General features: G+C 33.1%; 2 protein-coding genes across 2 annotated transcripts; both read left to right on the top strand.

Annotated features, from left to right (window-relative positions):
- Nucleotides 1-2,459: 2,459 nt before the first annotated feature.
- On the top strand, nt 2,460-10,209 carry LOC132741588 (uncharacterized). The gene is made up of 4 exons (XM_060729791.1): nt 2,460-3,173; nt 8,183-8,329; nt 8,671-8,774; nt 9,127-10,209. The coding sequence occupies exons 1-4, from the start codon at nt 2,585-2,587 to the stop codon at nt 9,511-9,513; spliced, it is 1,227 nt and encodes a 408-aa protein (XP_060585774.1). The 5' UTR covers nt 2,460-2,584; the 3' UTR covers nt 9,514-10,209.
- Nucleotides 10,210-13,152: 2,943 nt separating this feature from the next.
- Nucleotides 13,153-21,335, top strand: LOC132741593 (transmembrane protein 53-A-like). Its single transcript, XM_060729799.1, has 3 exons — nt 13,153-13,243; nt 18,611-18,729; nt 19,080-21,335. The coding sequence occupies exons 2-3, from the start codon at nt 18,662-18,664 to the stop codon at nt 20,116-20,118; spliced, it is 1,107 nt and encodes a 368-aa protein (XP_060585782.1). The 5' UTR covers nt 13,153-13,243; nt 18,611-18,661; the 3' UTR covers nt 20,119-21,335.
- The last annotated feature ends 3,031 nt before the right edge of the window (nt 21,336-24,366 follow it).

Here is a 24,366-nt window from a genome sequence, read left to right as displayed (position 1 = left end):
TGTAATATCAACACTTTAGAATTCCAAGATCAATAAACCATACGCATGTGAATCTCATTAATATTCAGTAAACAGTGAAGGATGGTTGCTCTGCTGAGGTCTTTCCCCTATGAAGGATTTCCGAATCAATTTTCCAACACCAACGGGATGAAAAGTGGGCCTACGTACTTCGTTTAGGTCTTCGCTTATAAACAACAACTGAAATCAAAGCACTGAAAGTGCTAATGCGGTAAACCACGTGGTATTTTTATGTTTACGTAAATAATAAGTGTACTCTGTGGCTAAGCGCGCATAATTGCACAGGTGTTATCCAGTAAGTAAACATATATAATCAGAAGAAATGAAATCTAAAGCGTGATCTTTCTGGATGTTATAAACAAGCATCTTTTCAAAGCAACATATATCTACTCGTATAATTCAACATGAAAACTAAATCGAATGAAAATAATTTTGCAACATAATTCAACGCTTTTTTCTTATTTTTGAATTTGAATCAGAGGAAAGTTTTATTGCGAGGAAACAGTCCGTGACTAATTATATAAGTACTTCAAAATTTGCAGGAATACTGAATGCAACTATTTACCCTTATAAAACTACATGCATGCTTGTTGGTCAGTAAAATCAACTGGAAGACCTCGCCAATATTTGATGGTCGAAATTGGCGAAGCCACGCACCAGTTACAAATGTACTTCCCCATATCAGTACAAAAATCCACTGTGATCCGACCGTCAAAGACATAAGTTTTTTGTTGTTGTTTTTCGTTGTTTTTTTTGTGTGTTTTTTATCAATTTAATTTTAAACTTTAATACTTTCTATCACTTTTGGTTTCTTCCGTTGAATCATAATGCTTAATGTATAGAACGTAAAACTTACTCTAAAACTAACTTTTTATCATTGATTTTTCTCCGGTAAACAAAAAACCGCCATCTTTCCCAACACCGGAAATCGAAAAAAAAAAAAAAGAAAAAAAAAAAAAAAAAGAAAAAAAATGCAGGTGGTTTACCACAGTAGATAATCCTGTCTGATATGCAAAAAAGTCCGGCTTTCATGCTAAACTCCGATTATGACGTAACTTTACACGTGGTGGTGCTGGTAGTTTTCACTCCGTAACACGGCAGTAAGCCACATTGGGTTTGTACCAGAACACAATTCAGCCATCGCGTCTTTCTTGGGCAGATTCTCAAGCAGTTTACCAGTACCAGTTGTCTTCACTTTCGCGAGGAACTGATTCACAGTCCAACGCTCTACTTACTGAGCTAGTTTAGAGCTAACCAGGCGGCTCTTAACAAGATCAGGTATTTCAGAATATGTTTCTGGTCACTTGAAATCCGCGTCACGTAAGTTATAGAGGATGTCATACAGGACCCATATTTTCCTTAAGTGTGTGTAAATATGCAATAAAATCTCAGGTCACGATTTATATATTTAGACATGTGAATGTCGCTGAAAATTAGCACGGAAACAAATTAGGCACTATCTAGCCTGATAATCATGTACGCATCATTAATTCATTTATTTCATGTTAGAATCTCCAGCAATGATTTTATTTTTTTACAAAATCACTTTTTGTCGCTCGGATGCGCAGCATTATATCACTAAAGCAACGCACTCGTGATATAATTCCTCACATCCGAACTCCAAAGATTTTATTAGCGATAAAATCACTTTGGAGGATATATTTTTTCATAAAGTTAATATTTTCAACAATGTTAGTCTACATTTATTCCTTTGTACAGACTATAACTGAACGTACAAAATACGGAATCGTTTAGTTCACATCTCTACATCGGTAATCGCTATTGACCCACCATCAATGACTCTCGTGTTAGACCTATAAGACTTATAACTAGTATACATGTATATGTAGTGGTGGTGGTATTAGTAGTTTTCACTCCGGATCACGCCAAAAAGCCACATTGAATTTACCAGAGCACAGTTTAGCCACCACATCGTTCCGGGGCAAGCTGCCAAGCAGTTTACCTCACTTACTTCAGTACATAGAAGAGCAGTGGTACAGTGCGAAGCGAATACTAGAAACTGTAGACCATGTAGATGTATATTTAATGCGCAACATATAAAGGTACATATTATGCTCCAGGAATGAAACTAGGGTGCGTGAGCAAAAAAAAGGAGGTAATTAACCGATATTTTGAGAGAAACAATAGGTTTTTCAGGTAAAGGACATTAAAAGAAATGACCGAAGTCACTCAAATATTACCAATAAAACTCGGATGTGTTGAAAATAAAGAAAAAATATATTAATATTCCTTTTATCATTTTTTCTTTTTTGTTGATATTACCTCCATTGTATACATTTCATACTTCCAATATCCACTTTTGTTATAAACACTTACACACTGTATGAAATGTGTCTGCTTAGTCGTGATAAACATAGACAAACTACAATAATTTTACCGTTTTGGGGTACTTATCTTTAAAATAGTAGACTTTTACAACCGTATGCTTGTGATGGAACCAAAATTTGGAAATTCCAAATTCGTATTGAAGTCATGAAATAATCTTTTTGTCGGAAGGAAAGAAGTGTTAATATCAAGTGTTCAAAGTTGAACTGTGATAAGCAAAATGATGAATATACTACCAGAGAAAACGAAAACTCGAAATGTTAAAAATTTCGCAGTTGCACAGTGGTTACGTAACATGCCGGATCAGAGGGATAATAAGATATCCGCAGAACAGGAACGTTTGAATATTGAAATGAAACCGGAAAAGGTATCGAATATAACAATCAAAGTAGCACAAGAGTCTGACGTTGATGATCAACTTAATGAAATCCCGTGCAACAATAGCAGTTTAAACGCTTGTTCGACACGGCCACTTTCATTGCACGGAAATAAATGTTCTTTTGTAGACTCGGAATCGAAACAAAGACGAGACGCATCAGGAAATGCAAGGCGCGTGAAGTTCGATGTGGAAAGTCAAAATGAAAACACAGACAACATACACGAGGATGTCGAAAAGCATGTAAAATTTTATGACGTCATTATTAGAACAGCTGAAGAGGATCATGCTGTTTTGAAAAGGAGTATGACACAATTTCTCAAAGAGTCATCGACTAATGTAAGGAAGGAGAAGAAAAGTGCCTCTGACAGAAAGTCTAGAAGTTATAAATATATAACTCAAGTTGACGACTCTGAACATCGTGAAGAAACAGGTAAAATACATTTTTAGTTTAAAAAAACAACAACAAAAACATCGTCTTACATTAATAAAGGCTAATTTTATTCATTTATTGAAGCTTATATTAATTTACAATGGGTTATTAAATGGAGTCAACAGTTATAAATAGGTAGTTTTCCTACATGAAAAAATACCTATTAAAGCGGGAATTAAGCCTACAGATATGTGAAGTAATTTTCATGGAAGCGGGATCTTACAGCTTGACAAAGATATCTTTGATCGTGTGTATAAGAAAGATTTTTGTTTTGAGAAATACTTAGATATATTACCTTTCAATCTTTGTAGAATACTTTGTAAATTCAGAACTATGAACCATCTTTTACCTATAGAGAAAGGTAGACATTTACATATTGAAAGAAATCAAAGAATATGTCATTTATGTCCAAAACAATCTCTTGGGGATGAATTCCATTACTTATTTGAATGTCACTTTTTTAACTCTCTTCGTAAAAAGTTTATTGATTTGAAATTCTCAAATCATCCTAATATTTATAAATTAGAATCTTTAATGAATAGCTTTGACCAATTTTATTAAAACTTGCATTATTCTGCAAAATTATTATTTCAAAATTTAAATAACTCATTCTCCCGTAAGTCATTAATTTTTCAACTTTATGAATGTATAAAAATTTACATAGAAACAATTTAGATAACTTCGGTATAAGACAAATCATGTCCAAAAAGTAGAGTCTAGTCATATATTATATGTTAGTCAAATTGATTTCCTTATTATATAATTTTATGTTTACATGTTTTGTTAATTACTTTTGAATAACTGTTCATTATATTGTTGATATATCATAACCTTATGCATATTATATGCCTTGGTTTTGAATAAATCTTGAATCTTGAATCTTGAAGAAGAGCAATCATCTCTAGAATTTCAGTTTAATAATTTATAATTATGATTTTTGTTTTTTGTTTCGGTGTGTTATGGGGGATGTTTCCTTGTTATTGTTTTGCTTTGTTGTTGTTGCCGGGTTAAACGTTGCACCATCACAGTATAGGTCATATGGCGACTTTTCAGCTTAACTTATGGAAGGGGACCTCAGGTGCCATTCCGGGAATTATTTCAGACCTGAGTAGATTCCGTAAGCTAGCTAGATAGCTTCCTCACTTGAAAGAATACTATGTCGCAGATGGGATTCGGACCCTAAGTGATAAGGGTCAAGTGGTTATTAAAAGGCTTTTTACTTCAGTTCCAGTATTTAAATTACGATAAAGTATCAATAGTTGGTCGTTGTCAGTAAATGTCTATAGATTTTCTTGTTTTATGAAATACATTCTAATGATGCTTAAAGCTGCACGCCTCCAAGATGAGTCAAAATATTTCAAGAAATTCAATCTTTAGAAAATGTATTAAGATATTAAGATCTTAAGAAAAGTGAAAAGATTCAATATTTAATTAATTATTTACATGTTATGTGCGATTAATGACTGATTTTGCCGTATCAATCACTATAATTATATTGCGTTACTAACGCAGTAAGAGGCATTTATGTATATTTTGACCTCTTTTTGGAAATTTACGTTGATTGTAAGTGCCGTTTACAATGTGTTAATTACTTTCATTGTTCACTTCACAATATTTTACTTTTAAATACATTTTGCAAAAAAAATCGTGAAAATTAGCATTAATCTGAAGGCATGCTGCTTTAATTTATATCGAATTATAGCGTATGGAGATTTTTCGGCTAAACACTTACTAGATAATTTATTGAAATTAAGATCCAACCTGAATAATGTCACATGACCTATTACTTCCTTTACAAAGTGTTTACATATTCTTTTTTCCAAACTTATCTTTGGAACATTTCTAAACAGATATAAGAGTCTAAACTGATAAATTTTAATTGTAATACTACACAGTGTGGCCATACCACGTGACTATGACGTCATTTTCGGCATCATTTCCAAGACAAATGTTGCTCGATTCGGAATTGAAAATAGCCGTAAATATTTTATTTCTGTGCCAATTTCTTTGGGATATGCACCAATCTACGGGGAAAAATATAAGCTTTCCACAGAATATTGGATCGTCATCAGTTTATAAGCCGTTTTATCAAACACTTTGCATAACCTTGGAAGTTGCTTGTATTTGAGCGGGCTTCAGTTGCAAGCTCTTTCGTTTTCTGGCGTTATCTGGTCTACGCCATGATCAAAAAGTCAGGTTTACATCAACCGGGAGTACGGAAGGCAAAACTCTACCTAAATATGTTAATATTTTTATTATGAATGACATAAATCTTACATTTTTCTTCAATTGTCAATTCTGGCACCTGTTCCAAGTCGAAAAAAAGGACTACAGTTTAAAGCTGATTTTAGAATCTGTTGTAAATGCAAAGCATCATGCCTACCGTACTCTTTCTACAATTTAGTTTTTTATTGTTGATCTTTCACATATAGAGATTGTGGAAAAAAACTAATGTTTCTTAAAGCAATTACACTTACATGTATCGCAATAGTGCACAACACGTAGATTTAGTCCTGTCGAAAAATAATATTTTTGGTTTCGTTTTGAAGATGTTTGAAGTATTGCTCATCTTATCCTATGTAGTTAAAATGTGTTTTATTCTATTTCACAATGGCGAAATTGATAAGAAATATATGTGCTCTTAGTGAGAGAAAGAGTTAAAATAAAAAACAAAACAAAACTTTTGTATGCTACGGAAATTGTTACACTTTAACGCGAGTGTTGTAAAGTTATAAGGTAATTTTTTTCATTCTATTTTATGTAAAGAGTAACTGACAAACACTGACACACGTGAATGTGACGAATAGGTTCTTCTGTCGTCAAAAGAGAGACTTTTAAAAGGTATATATTTGGAATTGCCGTATTATAAATTTCTATAGAGTTTGATAAACGAAATCACAATTTGAAGTACTATGCACATTAATCAGTATCAAAATCAAGAATCTAATTGCCACGCGCATTAACATGACGTTGACATTTTATGCTAATTAAACTATAAGCACTTTCATCATCAATAAAGAGCGAGAGAATGGAGACCATGTGGAGTAAACAAAGTAAAAAATAGTAAACAGATAAATGATTTTACAAAACAAAACATTCAAAAAGACGGAAATAAATTAACAATGATTATCAATAATTATATGAATATTTACATTAAGATCTGTAATAGCAACACCGGCAAGATCTATAACTGGGGTTCATATGACACTGATGCGTCCATTGAATAATTGATAGCTAACATAAACTAAGTAAAATTACGATTACTTTTGAAGAGTATATTCAATTTTTATACTTCAACTGTCAAATGACTTACTTCTTTATTTACATATCAGATAATTCACTTATTTGGCAAATGTATTATGTTTATCATGTTTTAGATTTTAATATGTGGTCCTTTTTAAATCTTAAAATGCTACAAAAATCCTGTTGAGGACATCTGCATGTCATGCCGCGTGCAATAATCCATGCATTTACAGCCAATGACCACATCGATAAGAAATAGTCCCAAATAGCCCTATCGTTTTTATTTAGTTGAAAGAGACATTATTGTTAAAACATTCTACTCGATTTAAATGTTTTCAAACCATAAATATTCCGTTCCCTTCCTCTCTTTATTACAATGTGTATTAGTGAGCTCTCTGATAAAGCTGGGTTGACTGATATAATTAACTAAATTTGTCAGATATGCAGTTTATTAACAGAAATAAATGCAATAATAAAATAAATAGTGTTTAGTGTTCCTAAGTGAACGAAGTTATATCCAGTTCACGAAAAACGGTTACCGTGGGTATGAAAACAGGATGTAAAAATATTTTTATCAACGAGTGCCACTGTGTTAAAAAGCTGAATATATCATACTAAAACATTGCTACAGGTTCTTTACCAAGTATATACGAGTATATATGGTTATACGTATAAATAACTCTTTTCAAAAGAATAACATTTGACTTTAAAATTGCCGCGTTGAGGCGTAAAGTTCCCTTTTCACAGTATACAAATGGAAGTGATCCTAAATGTGCACGTTCATTGGACAGGCTAGCTAAGTCAAACCGAGCCTGCAACATTTTCAATTTGGCCGTTTTTGGCGATATTTAGAGTTTCTGTTTTCTCTCTATTTTGAATATTCCACGTTAAGTATTGCTTCATGACACTAAAATAGATTTTTCATAATCATTACCGTGAAAGAGAGAATGATTATATTCTTTACAAATGCTTTTTACGACTTTTAAAATCACTTATAGCGCAGCGAGTAAAAATCATTTAAATATTCATTTGTGTTTATGTAAATCGTATAATAGTAAATAAAATGTTTTTCATGGTTAACATGATAATAGAAAGAGAACGGTAGGCATGTTGCTTTGCATTTGCAACGGGTTCTAAAATCTGCTTTAAACTGTAGTCCTTTTTTCGACTTGGAACAGGTGCCAGAATTGACAATTGAAGGAAAATGTAAGATTTATGTCAATCATAATAAAAATATGAACATATTTAGGTAGAGTTTTGCCTTCCGTACTCGCGGTTGATTTAAATCTGGCTTTTAATCATGGCGTAGACCAGATAACGCCAGAAAACGAAAGAGCTTGCAACTGAAGCCCGCTCTAATACAAGCAACTTCCAAGGTTATGCAAAGTGTTTGATAAAACGGCTTATAAACTGACGAAGATCCAATATTCTGTGGAAAGCTTATATTTTTCCCCGTAGACTGGTGCATATCCCAAAGAAATTGGTACAGAAATAAAATATTTACGGCTATTTTCAATTCCGAATCGAGCAACATTTGTCTTGGAAATGATGCCGAAAATGACGTCATAGTCACGTGGTATGGCCACACTGTACAAAAAGTACAAGTCATTCAAATGGTCGTACACATGTGCCAAATTCGCAATCTTTTCCCAAATTCTCTTTCATTTCCTAAAAGCAGTGTAGACTTTATTAGTGTGGATTAGTCCATAATGGAAGGTCTAAACAATTACATGAATGATGAATACATTACTTTCTACATTGGCTAGTTAATCCTCGAACAACGGTAGCAGACGACAGAAACATTCGCAGTAGAAAATCGTCATCAATAGTGACGAAGGACTTTGATGACATCATATTTGAGAATCAAGCAATACGGACGGCAACGTCGGGCTTGTCATCGCCAAAGTCTTATTGTGAGTAAATATTGTATTTTATCTATTTTGTATTTATTTATTTATTTATTTATTCATTTACATTTCCATTTAAATTATTCATTTATTTCAAATATGTGGCACTGCTGCTTTTTTATGTTAATCAAAGATCTAGAATTAATGGAATGTTACGTAAATCATACATTGTCGTTAGGACCCAAATTCAGCAATTTCGTGGTTGTATGTGTTTATACAATATCCGTTAAGTCCTTTATATCTTAATGAGTACCTCACCGAATAAGAATCATTTGATTTTTCCATTCGGAAACGGAGCTTGAAGTAAAATAAGAATTGATCAGTTTTAACTTTTTACCATTTATCAGCGGTCTATCAGTCCGGTAGATCTGGCTTTTCTGCAAAGAGATGTAACAGACAAAGACCAAAGAAGGTGTGTCTGAAGTACCTAACAGGGACAGAAGAAGTGCAGGTAAAATAATGTTTTAATATGACAATTATGAAATCTTTGGGAGATGTTCGAAAAAAAGTCTTAGCTTTAGGAACGCAAAAGTATTTCTTTCTTTGATGCCTCCTCAATACATTTAAGAAACGATCCACAGTTTAGACCCAACATGAATATCCATAGCGACTGCACATTCACCGGAAATCATACACCAGAAAAGTTTGAAATGAGGTTGAGATGTCCAATCATCAACCATGCGGTTTTTGTTGTTCTTTATGTTTGTTTATTTTCAAATAACACATTTTGTAATTACAGTATTTTAAAAGTCTTGTGAGATTTTGTTACAAAAATATTCGTTTTAAGGTGTATTTTTTTTCAGACACCAGTTATTAAAGGGCTTGTGGTCGATGTAGTTGATAACCAAAAACCAAGCGTTGTTAGGGCTTCAAAGAACGCTAATATACGCGAGGAATTCGCCCTCCGGCAGAAAGTGGAGGGCTACAGGGCCGTGTGCAGCCAGAGTATTAGTAGAATAAACCTAGCTCAGAGAAAACTTTGCGGCAATCTGCTGAACTTAAAAAAGAAAAAGGCGGCATTGGCTCAAGCTGAAAAGAAACAAAATGAGGACACTTTCTCCCTCAAAACTATGACAGAGGAACTTTTCCATCAGAGTAAAGGCTATTTTCCTGACACGAGGTTAGAGACGCGAACATACAATTTTCCGGCACTCTCTTACCCGAAACGGAGAGTCCTAACTATAAATTAGCTTCAAGCAAAGACAAAAATGTGGTATTAGTTTTATGACCACTATAGAAAATGATACAGTCAACATAAAACAACTTGGTGTGATTTTCTTCTTATGCATTGTAATTCTAAGTTTTTTTGAAAAAGACTTCTTTTTTGAAAATGACTTCTTTTTCAACTCAACATGTTTATCCAGTTTCTGTTTTATTTAGGTCTACATGTTTTAATTATTAGATGACAGCCCAAAAAACTTCAGAGATGCGTGATATCATGATATTTAATTTTGACACAAATAGGAGGCCATGCATTCCAGCGAAATGGACTGATTATTAACATTATCTTGTTGTTGGGACAAATTATGTTATGTCCAAGGTTCTAGTTAACATGTGCGATGTGAATCTATATTTTATTCTAGCATTTATCCCGAGAGGATACAATAAACGATTTAACATTAAAAAATTCTGATTTTCCTTTTCATTAAATGGTTAAAGCATGTCACTATATGGTGCAGTAACTGCTGACTCAAATTTGTCTTCTGTGTAATGATGTTCCAATAGACTGTATACATGTAGTTTACACAAAGTGTTGAATATGTGTGAATTTGTAATTTCGATATTTCTATTTATAGTTATTTCCAAGATAGTTTTCATGATAATTTATTTCTGAAATAGAATACATATGTATCTTAAACGAGTTTATTTCTGTTAGATTTAATTTATGAAATAAAACATAAATATTTCGAAATGTGTTTGAGGGTGATATGATTTTATTTTTACGTTTACCATCTAGATCACGATCGTAGGCCACTTTAAATTCGCCAGAGCACAGTTTAGCCACCACATCGTTTCTGGGCAGATTGTGAAGGAGTTTTTTTAATATCAGTACTAGTGCCTTCACTTTTACAAGGAACTGATATTACTTCTGTACATGTCTGAGCACAGGTACAGTACGAATGACTGTAGAAAGGATTTTATGATCAATCATAACGAAAGTGACCTTCACCGTCCGGGAATCGAACCTGTGTCACCTGATTCGCAGCAAACACTCAACTAATATTGTGCCTACCGGGCGGTGTCCGTAGGTTACATGTATATAATTTGTTTACAGTAAATATATAGAGGATATTTGTTTAGTTCAGTGTAAGATCGGAATATATTTCACCGAGTGAGCACCGTGTGAGCACCAAAAGGTATATTAAGAAATATGAACTTTTGGTGTACACAAGGTGAAATATATTTCGATCTTACACTAAACTTAACAAATTTTCTTTTTATTATATGCAAAGAAACGTTTTAAAAAGACATTTAACCTAATACTGAATGATAAGCGCGCCAAATAATAATACAACGTGACGTCATTTACGACGTCACGTCATTAAGTTGGTACCCAGTTCTGTGCACGCTGGTATTTCACTGAAACAACGTAAGGGGCTTAAATTCAAAACAATGAAATTATCAAAGTGGTAATTTCACTGTTTCAAACAGTGAAATTACCAGTTTTATATCGATGATATATAGAGGATATTTGTTTGTTTTGCATGTAAAATTGAAATGTAATTTCACTGAGTGAACACTAGATGCAATATTTTCACGAGTGGCGTAGCCACGAGTGAAAATATAATAGCTGGTGTTCACGAATGAAATATATTTCAATCTTATATGTAAAACAAATAAATTTTATTTTTATTTCATGCTTTTTAAGTGATTTTAAGTATTTTTTACTGATTTTGCCGCGTAACGTCGCGCATTCTCCTTTGTGACGTCATCACATCATGACGTCACATCATCAATTTTGAAATATAGTTCTGTTAAATTTCTCTAATTTTGTTACATTTTTAACATGATGTATGGTGACATCGACTTTCTTTTCCTAAGGAAGCAAAATTTACGTATGACGGCATTTATTTCTGCCTGTTATTCCATTTAGTTTAATTTTCTTTTCATCAGCATTCAGATATAGTCGGCTACAGTGAAAATTATATTTTATAAATTTCACTAGTGGTTTATCAGAATATAATCATCTGATATATTACAATAAAACACTGGAAAGCATGAAATAAATTTCTATAAACCACCGAAAAGCATGTAATAAATGATGTTCTCATAATCTTATGGTCGATCATTGAAAGAGTAAAAAATATTGTCTCAAAGAATATCATTGTTATTTAATACACATAAATATTGTACTTGTACATAAACGAATTGTGATATTTGAGTTCAGTTATAACCCTTTAGCATTGATTTTGCGTGCCTCTCTCTCGTTGCCAGAGAAATATACGAACATGTATATTTCTTAAAACAGGTATGCTTGAAGTATTTTTTTTTCTTTTTAAATTAGAAGTCGGTCATATTTTACGGTATATTAATTTTTTGTCAAATTCATTCTGATTTTTAATAGATTTCCAGTGAATATACAGGGATCAAATGGATAAAAGTAGATTTAAATCGGTAATTTGAACCATTTTCCCTCACTTGTAAGCGCCTTTAAGAGTGCTGCAACCCCGTGCAAGCGTGCTTGCAAGCGTTTCATGTATATATCACGTGTGCAAGCGTTTCATGTATATATCACGTGGGCAGTTTCATGTATATATCACGCGTATCATGTGGTCATAAATTCGGGTTCACGTGTGGAATTATACCTGCTTAGGAATACATTCAAATAAACTAAATCATGCAATTTAACAATTAAATCTGTAAGTCAGACATGCCAGAGGAGGAGATGGGGCTACGTGTCATGACCCCTCTGGGATAAAGCACCTCTGAGATGTGGATATCAACTTTACTTTCTTTATTGAAATTCACACACAAACTAGTGAAAATCTATAATATTATAGACGTTGAAATATGATTTTTTTTCAAAACGGCTTATTTTAAGTTTTTTGAATATATATAATAAGTGTACGCAGAGACATAGATAACATAGATAGTTTTTCTATGTATCTGGTGTACGTGCTAGGATTGACAAATATAAGTTACTAATATACATTTTATTTGGATTTTAAAGGCGTTTTGAGCTCCACACCCCAAGTGTCTGTGATTTTAAGTTGTTATAGGGTCCTTTAGATATTTTATTTAATAATAGAAAAATTAAAATATTCTATATGAAAGACCGTGGTTGCAAACGTTCGGAACATTAAACAAATTATTGAAAAGATGAAGAAATAAAAATTCATACAAAATTGTTAAATAAATGTAGTTACTTGAATATATATTATACACATGAAATGTTAAAATAGACACGCACTACAAAACATGTATGCGAGTTTGAACATGTGTTCGGGCTTACGTCGAATTAGTCTTATTTCAAGGTAACTGCTACTATTCCGACTCAGGAATAACCCAAAATTTACAAAAAACAACACGGTTTATTACGGCTGGGTAAAACTTCTTGTTTTAATTAAAAGGATCTCTCATTATACTGTATATATTATGCCGAATTTTGAAGCAGCAGATAATGTTAAATTCATAATTACTGTATATTCTAATAGGCCGTACACTCATACACAGATATACATACAATATATTAAGCTCAATGACAAGATATTTAGATAGACCTATAAGAGAAACAATTTCAAAGCGGTTATAAATTTGTTATAACGCATCACTGTCGTCTCGTTCCCGAGTTCACTGTCGTCTCGTTCCCGAGTTCTGTCACACGGGTACCGGTTACAATCATTTACACATCCGAAGAAAGTCACATGACAAAATCACATGATACAGTAATGGCTACTGAACAGAAGAAGCAGTTAGAATGTAAACATGATTTTCTTTAACTAGTTATGCATAATTATGTTAAGATTTCACTTAATAATAACATGCCAACCTATTAAAATTACTCTATAAAAGTAAAGTAAATAAATAAACTCATTCAATTCATCAACATTCCATTTTTTTAAATCTCTCGATAGAATCCGGGTCAGCTCGGCCCTAAAACATACTCGGCCCCCGAGTCAGCTCGGCCCTATTCCAACTCGGCACGGGTCAACTCGGCCCACTTTTAAAAATGGGTAAAGGTTATCAAAGGACTCCTATTGTCACGAGCTATTATTATTAATCAATGTGTATGTTAAAGATACCGATTAATTAGGTGATAATTATGATAGACTCATTCATTCAAATTTGATTAGAAGCTTATGCTATTAAGTAAACACGTTTTTGTTTCATATTTTTTTGAAAAGTACTTTACAAACGAAATGCATCTAGGGAAACATATTTTTATTATATATTTATTCACAGGCACAAGTATCGGACCTGGGAAGAAAAAATATGAAGTATTTTTATCAATCTGTTCATATTTTTTTCTTCCCAGGTTCGATAATCATGCCTGTGTCTATATTAATTTTATCGAATCTGCAAGACAAATAAATAACTTTTTTTTCTAAATATACTTTATTTCAGCAGAGGTACAATGTATAATTATTTAATAATAATAAGATATTTCTTATTATTCATTTACCTTAACAACATGCAAAGCAAAGTAAATACGTTATATAGGCCTATATATTTTTGTAAAGTGGGCCGAGTTGACCCGTGCCGAGTTGACCCGTGCCGAGTTGGTATAGGGCCGAGTTGACTCTTTTCCTCTCGATATATCGATACTGTATCGTGGACCACAGGCGCTAGTCACATTATCAAATATTTTACATAATCGGTCTATATATGTATATAATCTTTATATACATATATAGACCGATTATGTAAAATATTTGATTATGTGACTAGCGCCTGTGTCGTGGACTAACCAGTTCTCAAACCTCTAAGCATTCAAGAGGTCTTTTAATGTAAATAAATATATCTTTATAAAAATTCTTTACATATGTACACTTTAATCTTTATGTAAAATTTGACTGAAATTCAACCATTAAAAAAGCACTATTTCCATCTTGGAAAAGCACAACCCTCTGTTTTAAAACTAACATGGCCTCTAAGATAAGATAAGATTAGTTTTATTTCAAGTCGGCAAGTTTTCAACATTACAACATAAGCTCTAGGAGCTTTTATAACCGACTGTAAATAACATAAAGTATAAGATCAACAAAGATAAAACAGCTACAATAAAAAATGATTAGACATGATATATATACATCACATGCATAAAATAGACCTTTTAGGATATATTTATAAAAATGAATCATATGCTCAAAAACTAAAAATGATAGTTTACCCAAATCTACATCACTAGCAAAGTCTAGTATCTAAAAATTTACTTAAAGTTCAATAATATACCGAGTAATCAATTAAAAATTTAATGAATTATTTAAATAAATAAATAAATAAAAATACTAAAAAAAACAAAAATAAACAACATTTTTATATATAATTTAAATATGAAAGACTATGGATTATCAGACTACACAAAGACAGAAGGTATTAAACATGTAAGTCATTAGTTGAATTCATTTAACAGCTAGCTTGAGTCTTGCTGGAAAAGATAAGCAAAATAAAGTTTCCTTTTAAAAGGAAAGGCTTGCACAGTTGTGCCTTCATCCCAACATATTTATTTGTTTTTATTTTTGTAAAAACGAATACTGGTTGGAGAGATAACTCCGACACTAAATCACATATTTTTTGCAATATTTTAATTATCTTCCAGTATATTTTAAATATTGAACCACCTAAACAAAGTTCAGTTCAAAGACTTTACATTACACCACAAAAACTATGTATGAAAATGGAATCTGGTACTTCTTTAAGGTCTTGAATGAGGTATACAAAACATGGTCTTTTTACCCCACAACAGTAGATAAAGTCGACACTTAAATTTTTAAGTAAAAAATGACTGGAAAATCAGCATCAATAATTTATTTTTACATCTTATATGGTTTATCTATTTTTGTAAATATTTTAACAATTTTTCAAAAATCTTTCCCAAGTCAGTGGCCTGTGGTCAATACATTTCTAACTACCTTACTGTAATTTAGTAAAAAGAACGTTTTGAAGCAGTTTTTGCCTACAAAAAGTTTAGGTTATTTGAAAAACATTAAAAATTCTACCAAATTATAACAAATCATCACATTCTGTCCTGTTCCTATAATATTAGGTGATCATGTGCTTGTTTGTTGAAAAACAAAGCTAAAACAATTATATTTATCAAGTGTCGGGGTTATCTATGCGTCGGAGTTATCTCTCCGACCAGTATTTTTGTCAAAACGATTTGAAATCTATTCTCTATTGTATAAAACTAATAAAGAAAATAATCAATCGTAAAAATACTAACGTGAAGATCTATCATACTGAAAGGAAACAAGTGTGCACATTTCATTTAATTAATAAGCATGTTCCCAGATACGATGCGCTATCTATAAATCATCACGTGGTAAGGTTAATGATATGCATGGGCTATTTTTAGATTACCTCACCAAGTTCAGTAGATCTAAATATAACTCGATCATGCACTGTGTGCTTTGGACCACCCTTTGAAGACGGAATACTACTACAGTCAACATCCTCTATTGTGTAAAACAAATACAGACAAAAAACAATTATAAAAGAAACTAACTTTTGCGTCTTGAAAAAGAATTGAAACGGAACAATTTCGTTTATAATTTATTACGGTTTAAATCAATAAATCAAGTAAAAATACGAATCCTATTTATATAAACAAACTGGGATTACCGAAGTAACTAAAATAGCTTAGATTTCCGTAATATTACTTCGTCTGATTCCGCAGTATGACAGAATCGCCCGAATTGTCACGATTGCAATCGGAAGTACATCGGCTATTATCATTAATCCGAAGAGTGACGGAAAAGGCCGAAAAGTTGCGATTGGCACGATTTCAGCTGGTTTCCCGTTCAATCATGCACTTATAAATGTAAGCAGAAAACCACCTAACCGGAACAGGTTTTCCAAATGAAATGGCTTGCAGCCGTGGCTGCAAGCCAAAAAACAAAACAACAAAACAAAAAGCAAAATCAAAACAAAAGATCACAAAATAAAGCAACATCCTATCTAGAAACTAAATGATAATATTAACATAAGCAGGGAAGAATAGCAAAAACACAATAAAGAACCTAATCTCAAACCCCTTCAAGTATCTCTAAAATTCTACTGTTTAGTTTAGCCAATGAAGTGATTGTTATATGACTATCACATGGCAATGAAGTACCCTACACGATGCAGTTACCTGCTTTAAGATATTTTGTCTATAATATTCATTTTCACAAATAGTTAATGGTGTATTTATGGGACTTACAAAGGTAATCAGTGTTAGCGATTTTCCCTAACTTTACTGAGTACCTGGGACTCTGAGTAATAGCAATTTGTATGACATTACGCTAAGTAATAAAATATGTTATGTAAATATTTGTACCTATGCACTGTTTTCATTTGACATCAGCAGACATGTCTGTCAGAAACTAAGCTTTTATGCACACAAGTTCAGAACATCATAGTCACTTCTAGTAAAAAAAATAACAGCACATGAATGAAAGGTTTGAGAATAGGTTGGGTGTGAGATTAGGTACTTATACGATACATAATATACTAATATATAGACCTTCATACTTGCAAGGGCACAACCCTTTAGACAAGACCTTTAAGAAGTCTTAGTAGACCAGACAGAACTCAACCTTGACTCATAAATGACTTTGACCTTCAAGGTCAAATTTTTGAATTTTGCTTGATTTTACTGTAATTGGCTATACTTTATACAGCTTTAATTGTCTTCATACTTGAGCTTCCAAGGACACAAGAATCTTTTTTTTTTTTGTTATTGTTGCAATTGCTATAATTGGCTTTAACTTTGTAAGTAATGAATGTTTTGTTATTATACTTTTGCAGAAAATTTAATTGAACTTGACCTCAATTTGACCTTGACACCTATGGTCAAGTGATTTTGCTTCAATTGGCAATAACTATTTATATATGGATTTGATTTATATACTTGTACAAAAGAACACATATGACAAAACAAACATGTTGAAATATTCTTATATGACCTTGACCTTTCTGTGACATTGACTGTCAATGTCAAAATATTGAAATTTGCTTTAATTGCCAAAACTTTGTTATTTACTCACAGATTTGATTAAATATACTTGGACTAAAGAGCACATGTAACAAAACCTACATGATGAGTAATTCAAATGTTACCTTGACCTTTAATGGACTTTGATAGTCAAGGTCAAATATGAAATCTGGATTTTATTTGTTACAAAACAATTATGTTTTGTAGGAGTACTCTTTACTATAATATACATGTACTTCCTCTGATGTGTAATTAAGAAAAGTCCAGAGACTGCTGCAGACTTCCCGAAAGTTGAAAAAAACTGTCAGACATTCGGTCTGACAAACCATGAAAATCTGTCAGACCGAAACCAAATCTGTCGGACCAAATAAAATTGATCAAAATCAATGAAAAACTTGTGTTTGTATTTCTAAGACACTTTTTGTTTTTTACTTTTTGCCGTAAAAATCGGCACAATCCGTACAGCGCATTTTCATCTCCTCCCTGTCATACACCAATGATTCATGGTTCTGCTTCTATTTTTCATTAAATTTTGTCTCGGGTCTATTCTTTTCATCCTTTTATTGCTGTTCTGCGTAGATTTTCGTTTTTTCCCAGGTTTGGCACCTTTAGCGACGCCATTTTGTATACATGGGCTGTGACTAAAAAAAGGATTGGAGCACCACACTAAATACCGTATTCCGGTATATACCGGACAAGGCGCTTGAATGATAAAATGCTAAAATCTCGCCTTTTTACCCAACGGAATGAACTTAAACAGGTCTAATTCATCTTTTCACACCGAATTAAGTACGATAATGAAGGAAAAATATAAAAATCGGCGAAAAAAACGATATTTGTCTATTTTGTGATCATGATTTCTGCAAGCGTCCAGAGGTACTGCTCCAATCCTGTATTGAGCTAAATCCGTATACATGCGGCTTGGATACAAGCCGGACAGTCGGACCGATCCGAAATAAAAAATTGTCGGACCTGATCAAAATTTATCGGACATGTCCGTCGGACCGACGTATTTCGGGAAGTCTGCTGCTGTGTGCCCCCACTTGGCAGTGGCTCTTGTTCAACATCCATTGACCAATATATATATTGTATTGGAATCAACTGTTTAAAATAATATATGAATTGTCTATAAAGAGCATGTTTATTTGCAGGACAAGTGTTACTGAATATCTGGGCGGCTAGACTGTGTTTTAAATACAGTGATGCTTGCAGTACAGAAGAAAAGTATAGGAGTTATGACATCTTTAGACACTATTAACCAAATCAAAAGGTATTAGATTTGTGCTTGTTGTTGTCTACTGTCTATATAACTTTTACATGTTATGTATGATGTATATCATACATGAATTTTGAAGGGTGCAATATGGCAATTGAAAGCAGCAATCATAAAATTACATATAAAGCTATATATTTTACGAAATATTTTTATAAATTTATCAACAGTAAAATTATAGTTGTTCCAAAGGGTCAATATCGAGTATATCATTACAATATCATGTAGTTTTTTTTAAAAAATCTTCATTTTTGTTGATTCCTACATTATCCAGGCAGTTGTTTCACTACCAAGTACTATAGTATGGTGTTCTACTGACAGCTCTTGTTTTAATTTTATTTTTTTAGGCTTTGTTCACAATGTGACCACAGACATAATGGTGTCTTGGTAGAAAACTCATATATGAGCCTTGAATCTGTCCAGAGGTCGTTATCAGAAATGGGAAGGTCTGCGTTTCACACTGTGGTGAACAGTTCAACCAAAAAGGCAACCGGTCATAATGGAGTGCTTGTACATACACCTCAGACAATCTGTTCCAGTCAGAACCTATGTTTGAAGATGGCAAATGCATCAGCTAACAATGCCTCCTCTAAAGAATCAGCAGATGTTTTGCAGAATTTTGAAATTCGAAGGGCCAATGGCAATCAATATTCAACAACATTAGTAATAATTTTTGGATTCTACGGTGCTCCAAATAGTGCTGTTATGAAGTATTGCGACTTATATCACTCATATGGATATGATGTTATATTTATTCATAGCTACCTTAAACATTTTGTATGGCCTAATAATTCATTAGGACTTGCCAAAGATTTGCTGGATTTTGTGGTAACAAACTGTCCAAAATATGAAAGCATTGTGATACATGCTTTTTCTATGGGAGCATACAATTTTACACTATGTATGAGTGAAATGTACAGAGCTCCGAAGCAGTATTCATGTATACAGAAAAGAATTCATGCAGTTGTGTATGACAGCCTTACTATCGGCACGCTAAAAAATATGGCAGAGGGAGTCGGCAGGGGATTGTCTCGAAATAATGTGATTCAAAGAATAATTCCTCTGTCCATGTCACTGTATTTTAAAGTGACCAATAAATACACTGTGCAGGTATATGAACACTATATAGAACTGTTTAAACGAAAACCTTTGCAAGTACCAACACTAGTCTTTTACTGCAAAAATGACCCCATGTCGAAATTCAGTGATGTTGAAGCTATGGTTAATGACTGGGAAAAGAGTTTCAGCTTCAGTGTGACAAGTAAATGTTGGGAAATATCCAAGCACAGTGCGCATCTGCTTCAACATAAAGATGAGTACACATGTACTTTGGATCGTTTTTTAAAGAGTGTGCCAGGTCTGGTAAAGATTGAGTCAAAAATTTGATTTTTCTTCCTGCATATCAAATGAAAATATTCAGACATGAACAAAAGTGAAAAAATCGAGTTATAAAAGCTTATATTTTGTTTGCTTTTGTTTGTTTTTAGCTCAGCTGAGCATCAAGTGCTCAAGGTGAGCTATTTTGATCACAATTTGTCTGTCTTCTATCAGTGCGCAGGACCAAATAGGGATAGGGGGACATCTACAGTTGTACACTGTAAGGGGAACAAAAGAGAACAATAGAGTTCATTCCTTAACAATAGAATAATCTACTAAACAAAAGAAGATAACAAAAGGTATGGCCCCTTATGCCATTTCGGCAGATTGTCCATCGTCAACTTTCTTTTAAACCACTTCTACCCTGAAATCACTGGGTTAAATTTGATGAAATTTTCCTGGGATGCTCCTAGCATGAAGCTCTACTAAAATTATTTAAAGGGTTTCATTGAAAGTGCAATGCCAAGAGCTTAAACACATAGTATTTTGTGTCGAGCATCATTTAATGAAACTCTATAAAAATCATTCAAATTATAGCCATGGTGTCAAAATCAGCCCTGCCCCAGGTGGTCATGGCTTTTCCTTATACAGTATACACTTCTTGAAAGCTTAAACCTTGGGACCTTTTTTTAAGCTACAGCTATGAAATTTGGACAATTTGCACATTTTTAGCAAGCTTCAGATACAGAACTGAACTTTGACCTAGATTTTAATTTTGACCTAGTGACCTACTTTTAGTTAACAGAGCTAAAGCTATGTAATTTGGACTATATGCACAGATGCAGAATTGAAATTTGACCTAGACTTTGACACAGTGACCTTTTTATATTGAGAGCTACAACATTGGAAGTTGAACTACTGCCACAGATTCAAGTGAAGATCTGATATATCAGTTGACCTAGAATTTGATCCAGCAACCAACTGCATGTACAGTTCCAGAATGATACAAATTTGAACTTTGATTTTACCTAGATTTCTACATAATGCCTGTTCATAGTCATTAATACCTCTGTTATTTGAGGCATTATACTCAGGTGAGCGATGTTAGGCCATCATGACCCTCTTGTTATTTTATAATTCTGTATTACTGTTTTTAAATCTTGTACAACAAATCTAACTATAGTATTCTACAAATTTCAATTTTCATATTGTACATAGACACTTATTTCAGTGAGAAGAAATTCTGCTGTTTATTGATATTGCTGCTGAATAAAATGTAAAGCCTATATGATTTGTGTTATACTACTTGTCAGGAGTATGTTCATGTTGTTTATTTGTTCCTTTTATGCAAATAATGTCCAATTACTTCATCAATTTACATTATCAAACTGTATTTTTCAAACCAAATTTTTTAGCTCATCTAGAATTATGATGCCAAATGTACAAAAATGCTGTCATGTTGGCCTGGATTTCTGTTTACTGGTTTTTAGTCCCCTACCGGTTTACCGGAGGGGACTTTAGGTTTACCCTCCGTCCGTCCGTCTGTCCATCTGTCCGTCCGTCCACAAAACTGGATCCCGCGATAACTTGAAAAGTACTGAAAATATTTTTATGAAACTTGGTATATGCATAGATGGCAGTATGGAGATTATGCACGTCTTTTTCTTTTCTTCCTACGTTGAAAATTCTGGTAGCTATGGCAACAAACAGGCTGAAAATATGGCAAATTTTACACATAAACTGGATCCAGTGATAACGCAAAAAGTACTGGAAATATTTTTATGAAACTTGACATATGGGTAGATGGCAGTATGGAGATTATGCACGTCTTTTTCTTTTCTTCCTATGTTAAACATTCTGGTTGCTATGGCAACAAATGGGCTGAAAAAAATGGCAAATTTTACACATAAACTGGATCCAGTGATAACGCAAAAAATACTAGAAATATTTTTATGAAACTTGACATATGGGTAGATGGCAGTATGGAGATTATGCACGTCTTTTTCTTTTCTTCCTATGTTGAACATTCTGGTTGCTATGGCAACAAATAGGCTGAAAATATGGCAAATTTTACACATAAACTGGATCCAGTGATAACTCAAAAAGTACTGGAAATATTTTTATGAAACTTGACATATGGGTAGATAGCAGTCTTATCTGTTCTTCCTATTTTGAAAAAATATCAGTTGCCTTGGCAACAAATAGGCTTAAAACATGGCAAATATAACAATATTTGTGATTAGTCAAAAAGAGCTGAAAATTTTTATGAAATTGCATCTTTAATTCAAGGGTTATCTCCTCTTTAAGAATTTTGCTTTTAAAATGTTATATTTTGATAACAGGGGTGTTTCAAATATTAACTTTAGAGTGTCCTTCAGTCCGTCTGTCTGTCTGTGCTTAAAAACTGTTTCCTGTGATCACTTTTAAAGAACTTTTCCAACAAATTTACTTAAAATAGAGAAAAATTGAAACATTAGTGAATGTCCAATGGCCCTTCAGAATGTTGATGGGGTTCTAACCGGTAGGGGACTTATGGATTGCTTGCAATACTATGATAATTGCTTGTTTGTGTAGTATCACCCTTTGGAAAAAACTTCAAGGAGCAACTTTGCAACAGGACACCCTTAATGGTTTTAACAATTTGTGAGAGTGTATCGTAAAGTGTAAATACATGATGAACTTCTTAAACGTTACTAAGTTACATTTACATCATTTTGTCTGGTCGCACGCAAACCAAACTCACTCCTGAGCCTTTACTTAGTGTCCAAGACAAATTTTGTGAAGAATCGTCATTGAAGTTGAGAAATATTTTTACTTTTTCTGCCTAATTCAATATGTCTTCATTTTCAGAAGCGAAAACGCCTGTTAGGTTCATAACACTGTTTGCTTTATTAAAAGTATGACACAACCCCTTTTTGTAAATATATTTTTTTTTATTTTGCCCCCGTTCGTAGATAAAGGTGTATATAGTTTTGCATTGTTGGTCGGTAGACCACTTTGATTTCAGTCGGAACCACTAGACCCACTGCCTTTAAACTTCATAGGTTTATCATCCTCATTAAGTAGAAGACATACCGCTACTGTTGTTGTTTTGTTTTTCTTTTCTTTTTATTGTGTGTGTGCTGATACATGAAGGTCAAGGTCACAGTGACCTTGAATGTGAAAATTATGTCTGCTCATTTACTAAAGAACCATTTGACTCACAGCCTTCAAACTTCTTAGGATTTTCACTTTCATCTAGAATAATACCCCTCTTGTTTTTGGGCACTGATGTTTGAAGGTCACAGTGACCTTGAATGTGTTAACCATTTCTGCTCAATTACTAGAGAACCATTTGATCCACAGCATTTGAAACTTGAATGTGAAGAACTTTTCTGCCCAAACTAGAGAACCATTTGACCAACAGCCTTCCAACTTCATAGAATGATCACTGTCATGGAGAAGAAGACCTCCTTTGTTTTTGGGCCAACGCATGAAAGTCAAGGTCACAGTGACCTTAAATGTGAAAAATCGTTAATTAATGCTTAATAACTAGAGAACCATTTGACCTGCAGCTTTTTAAACTTTATAGGATAATTACCCTCACTAAGCAGATGATGCCTATAGTTTGTTGGTTTGGAAGCTTGAAAGTCAAGGTCACATGACCTTGAATATGAAGAACGGAACAAAACTTCTACATGCAAAAAGGGATTTCAATAAAACTTAGCACAAATGTTTCTCTCTTGTATGCATTCCTATAATGCCCACATCTCTGTAAAAAAAACTGCTGACGGGCGTATTTTGCGATAATGTTGCCCTTGTTTTGATTGGTGATGTGTGAAGTCAAAGGTCTCAGTGCCCTTAAACATGTAAAAAAAGTTTCTGATCAATAACTAGTGAGCCACAGCCTTCAAACCTTATAGGAGGATCACTCTTATTGAGTGAAAGACTGCCATTGTTCTTGGGCATCGATGTATAAGGTCAATATGTGTCACTGTGACCTTGCATGGCTAAAAAAATATCTTAATGGATTTACTTCAAATAGTTGTTCCCCAGCCTTATCCACATCTTACATACTCTGTTCCCTTAAATTGTCTCACCTTTTACTGTACCTTTATTGACTTAAGGATGTGTTTCAAACTTTAAATAGTTGTTTACTTATCTTCAGTGCACCAACACACATGACACGGTTCTAAAGTCTCTCATTTACATTATATGAATAAATTTATAGTTATGAACATCAAAAATCATGAAGTGAACTGTCAATTATTATTAGTATAACAGTGTGTCGCATTAATTAAACAAATAAGTAAGTGGTCCAGACAGTAACAAAAAAAA

The sequence above is a fragment of the Ruditapes philippinarum genome, unplaced genomic scaffold (assembly GCF_026571515.1).
Source record: "Ruditapes philippinarum isolate M1 unplaced genomic scaffold, ASM2657151v2 ctg2452_1_1_1_1, whole genome shotgun sequence".
Lineage (NCBI taxonomy): Eukaryota > Metazoa > Mollusca > Bivalvia > Venerida > Veneridae > Ruditapes > Ruditapes philippinarum.
This window is presented reverse-complemented; position numbering and strand designations above follow the sequence as displayed.

Excerpts from the sequence above, each read along its gene's own strand:
- LOC132741588 (XM_060729791.1), top strand. The coding sequence starts at position 2,585 with ATGATGAATATACTACCAGAGAAAACGAAAACTCGAAATGTTAAAAAT. Across the intron at positions 3,174-8,182 it reads TGAACATCGTGAAGAAACAG|TTAATCCTCGAACAACGGTA; the intron begins GTAAAATACATT and ends TACATTGGCTAG. Across the intron at positions 8,775-9,126 it reads CAGGGACAGAAGAAGTGCAG|ACACCAGTTATTAAAGGGCT; the intron begins GTAAAATAATGT and ends ATTTTTTTTCAG.
- LOC132741593 (XM_060729799.1), top strand. The coding sequence starts at position 18,662 with ATGCTTGCAGTACAGAAGAAAAGTATAGGAGTTATGACATCTTTAGAC. Across the intron at positions 18,730-19,079 it reads ACTATTAACCAAATCAAAAG|GCTTTGTTCACAATGTGACC; the intron begins GTATTAGATTTG and ends TTATTTTTTTAG.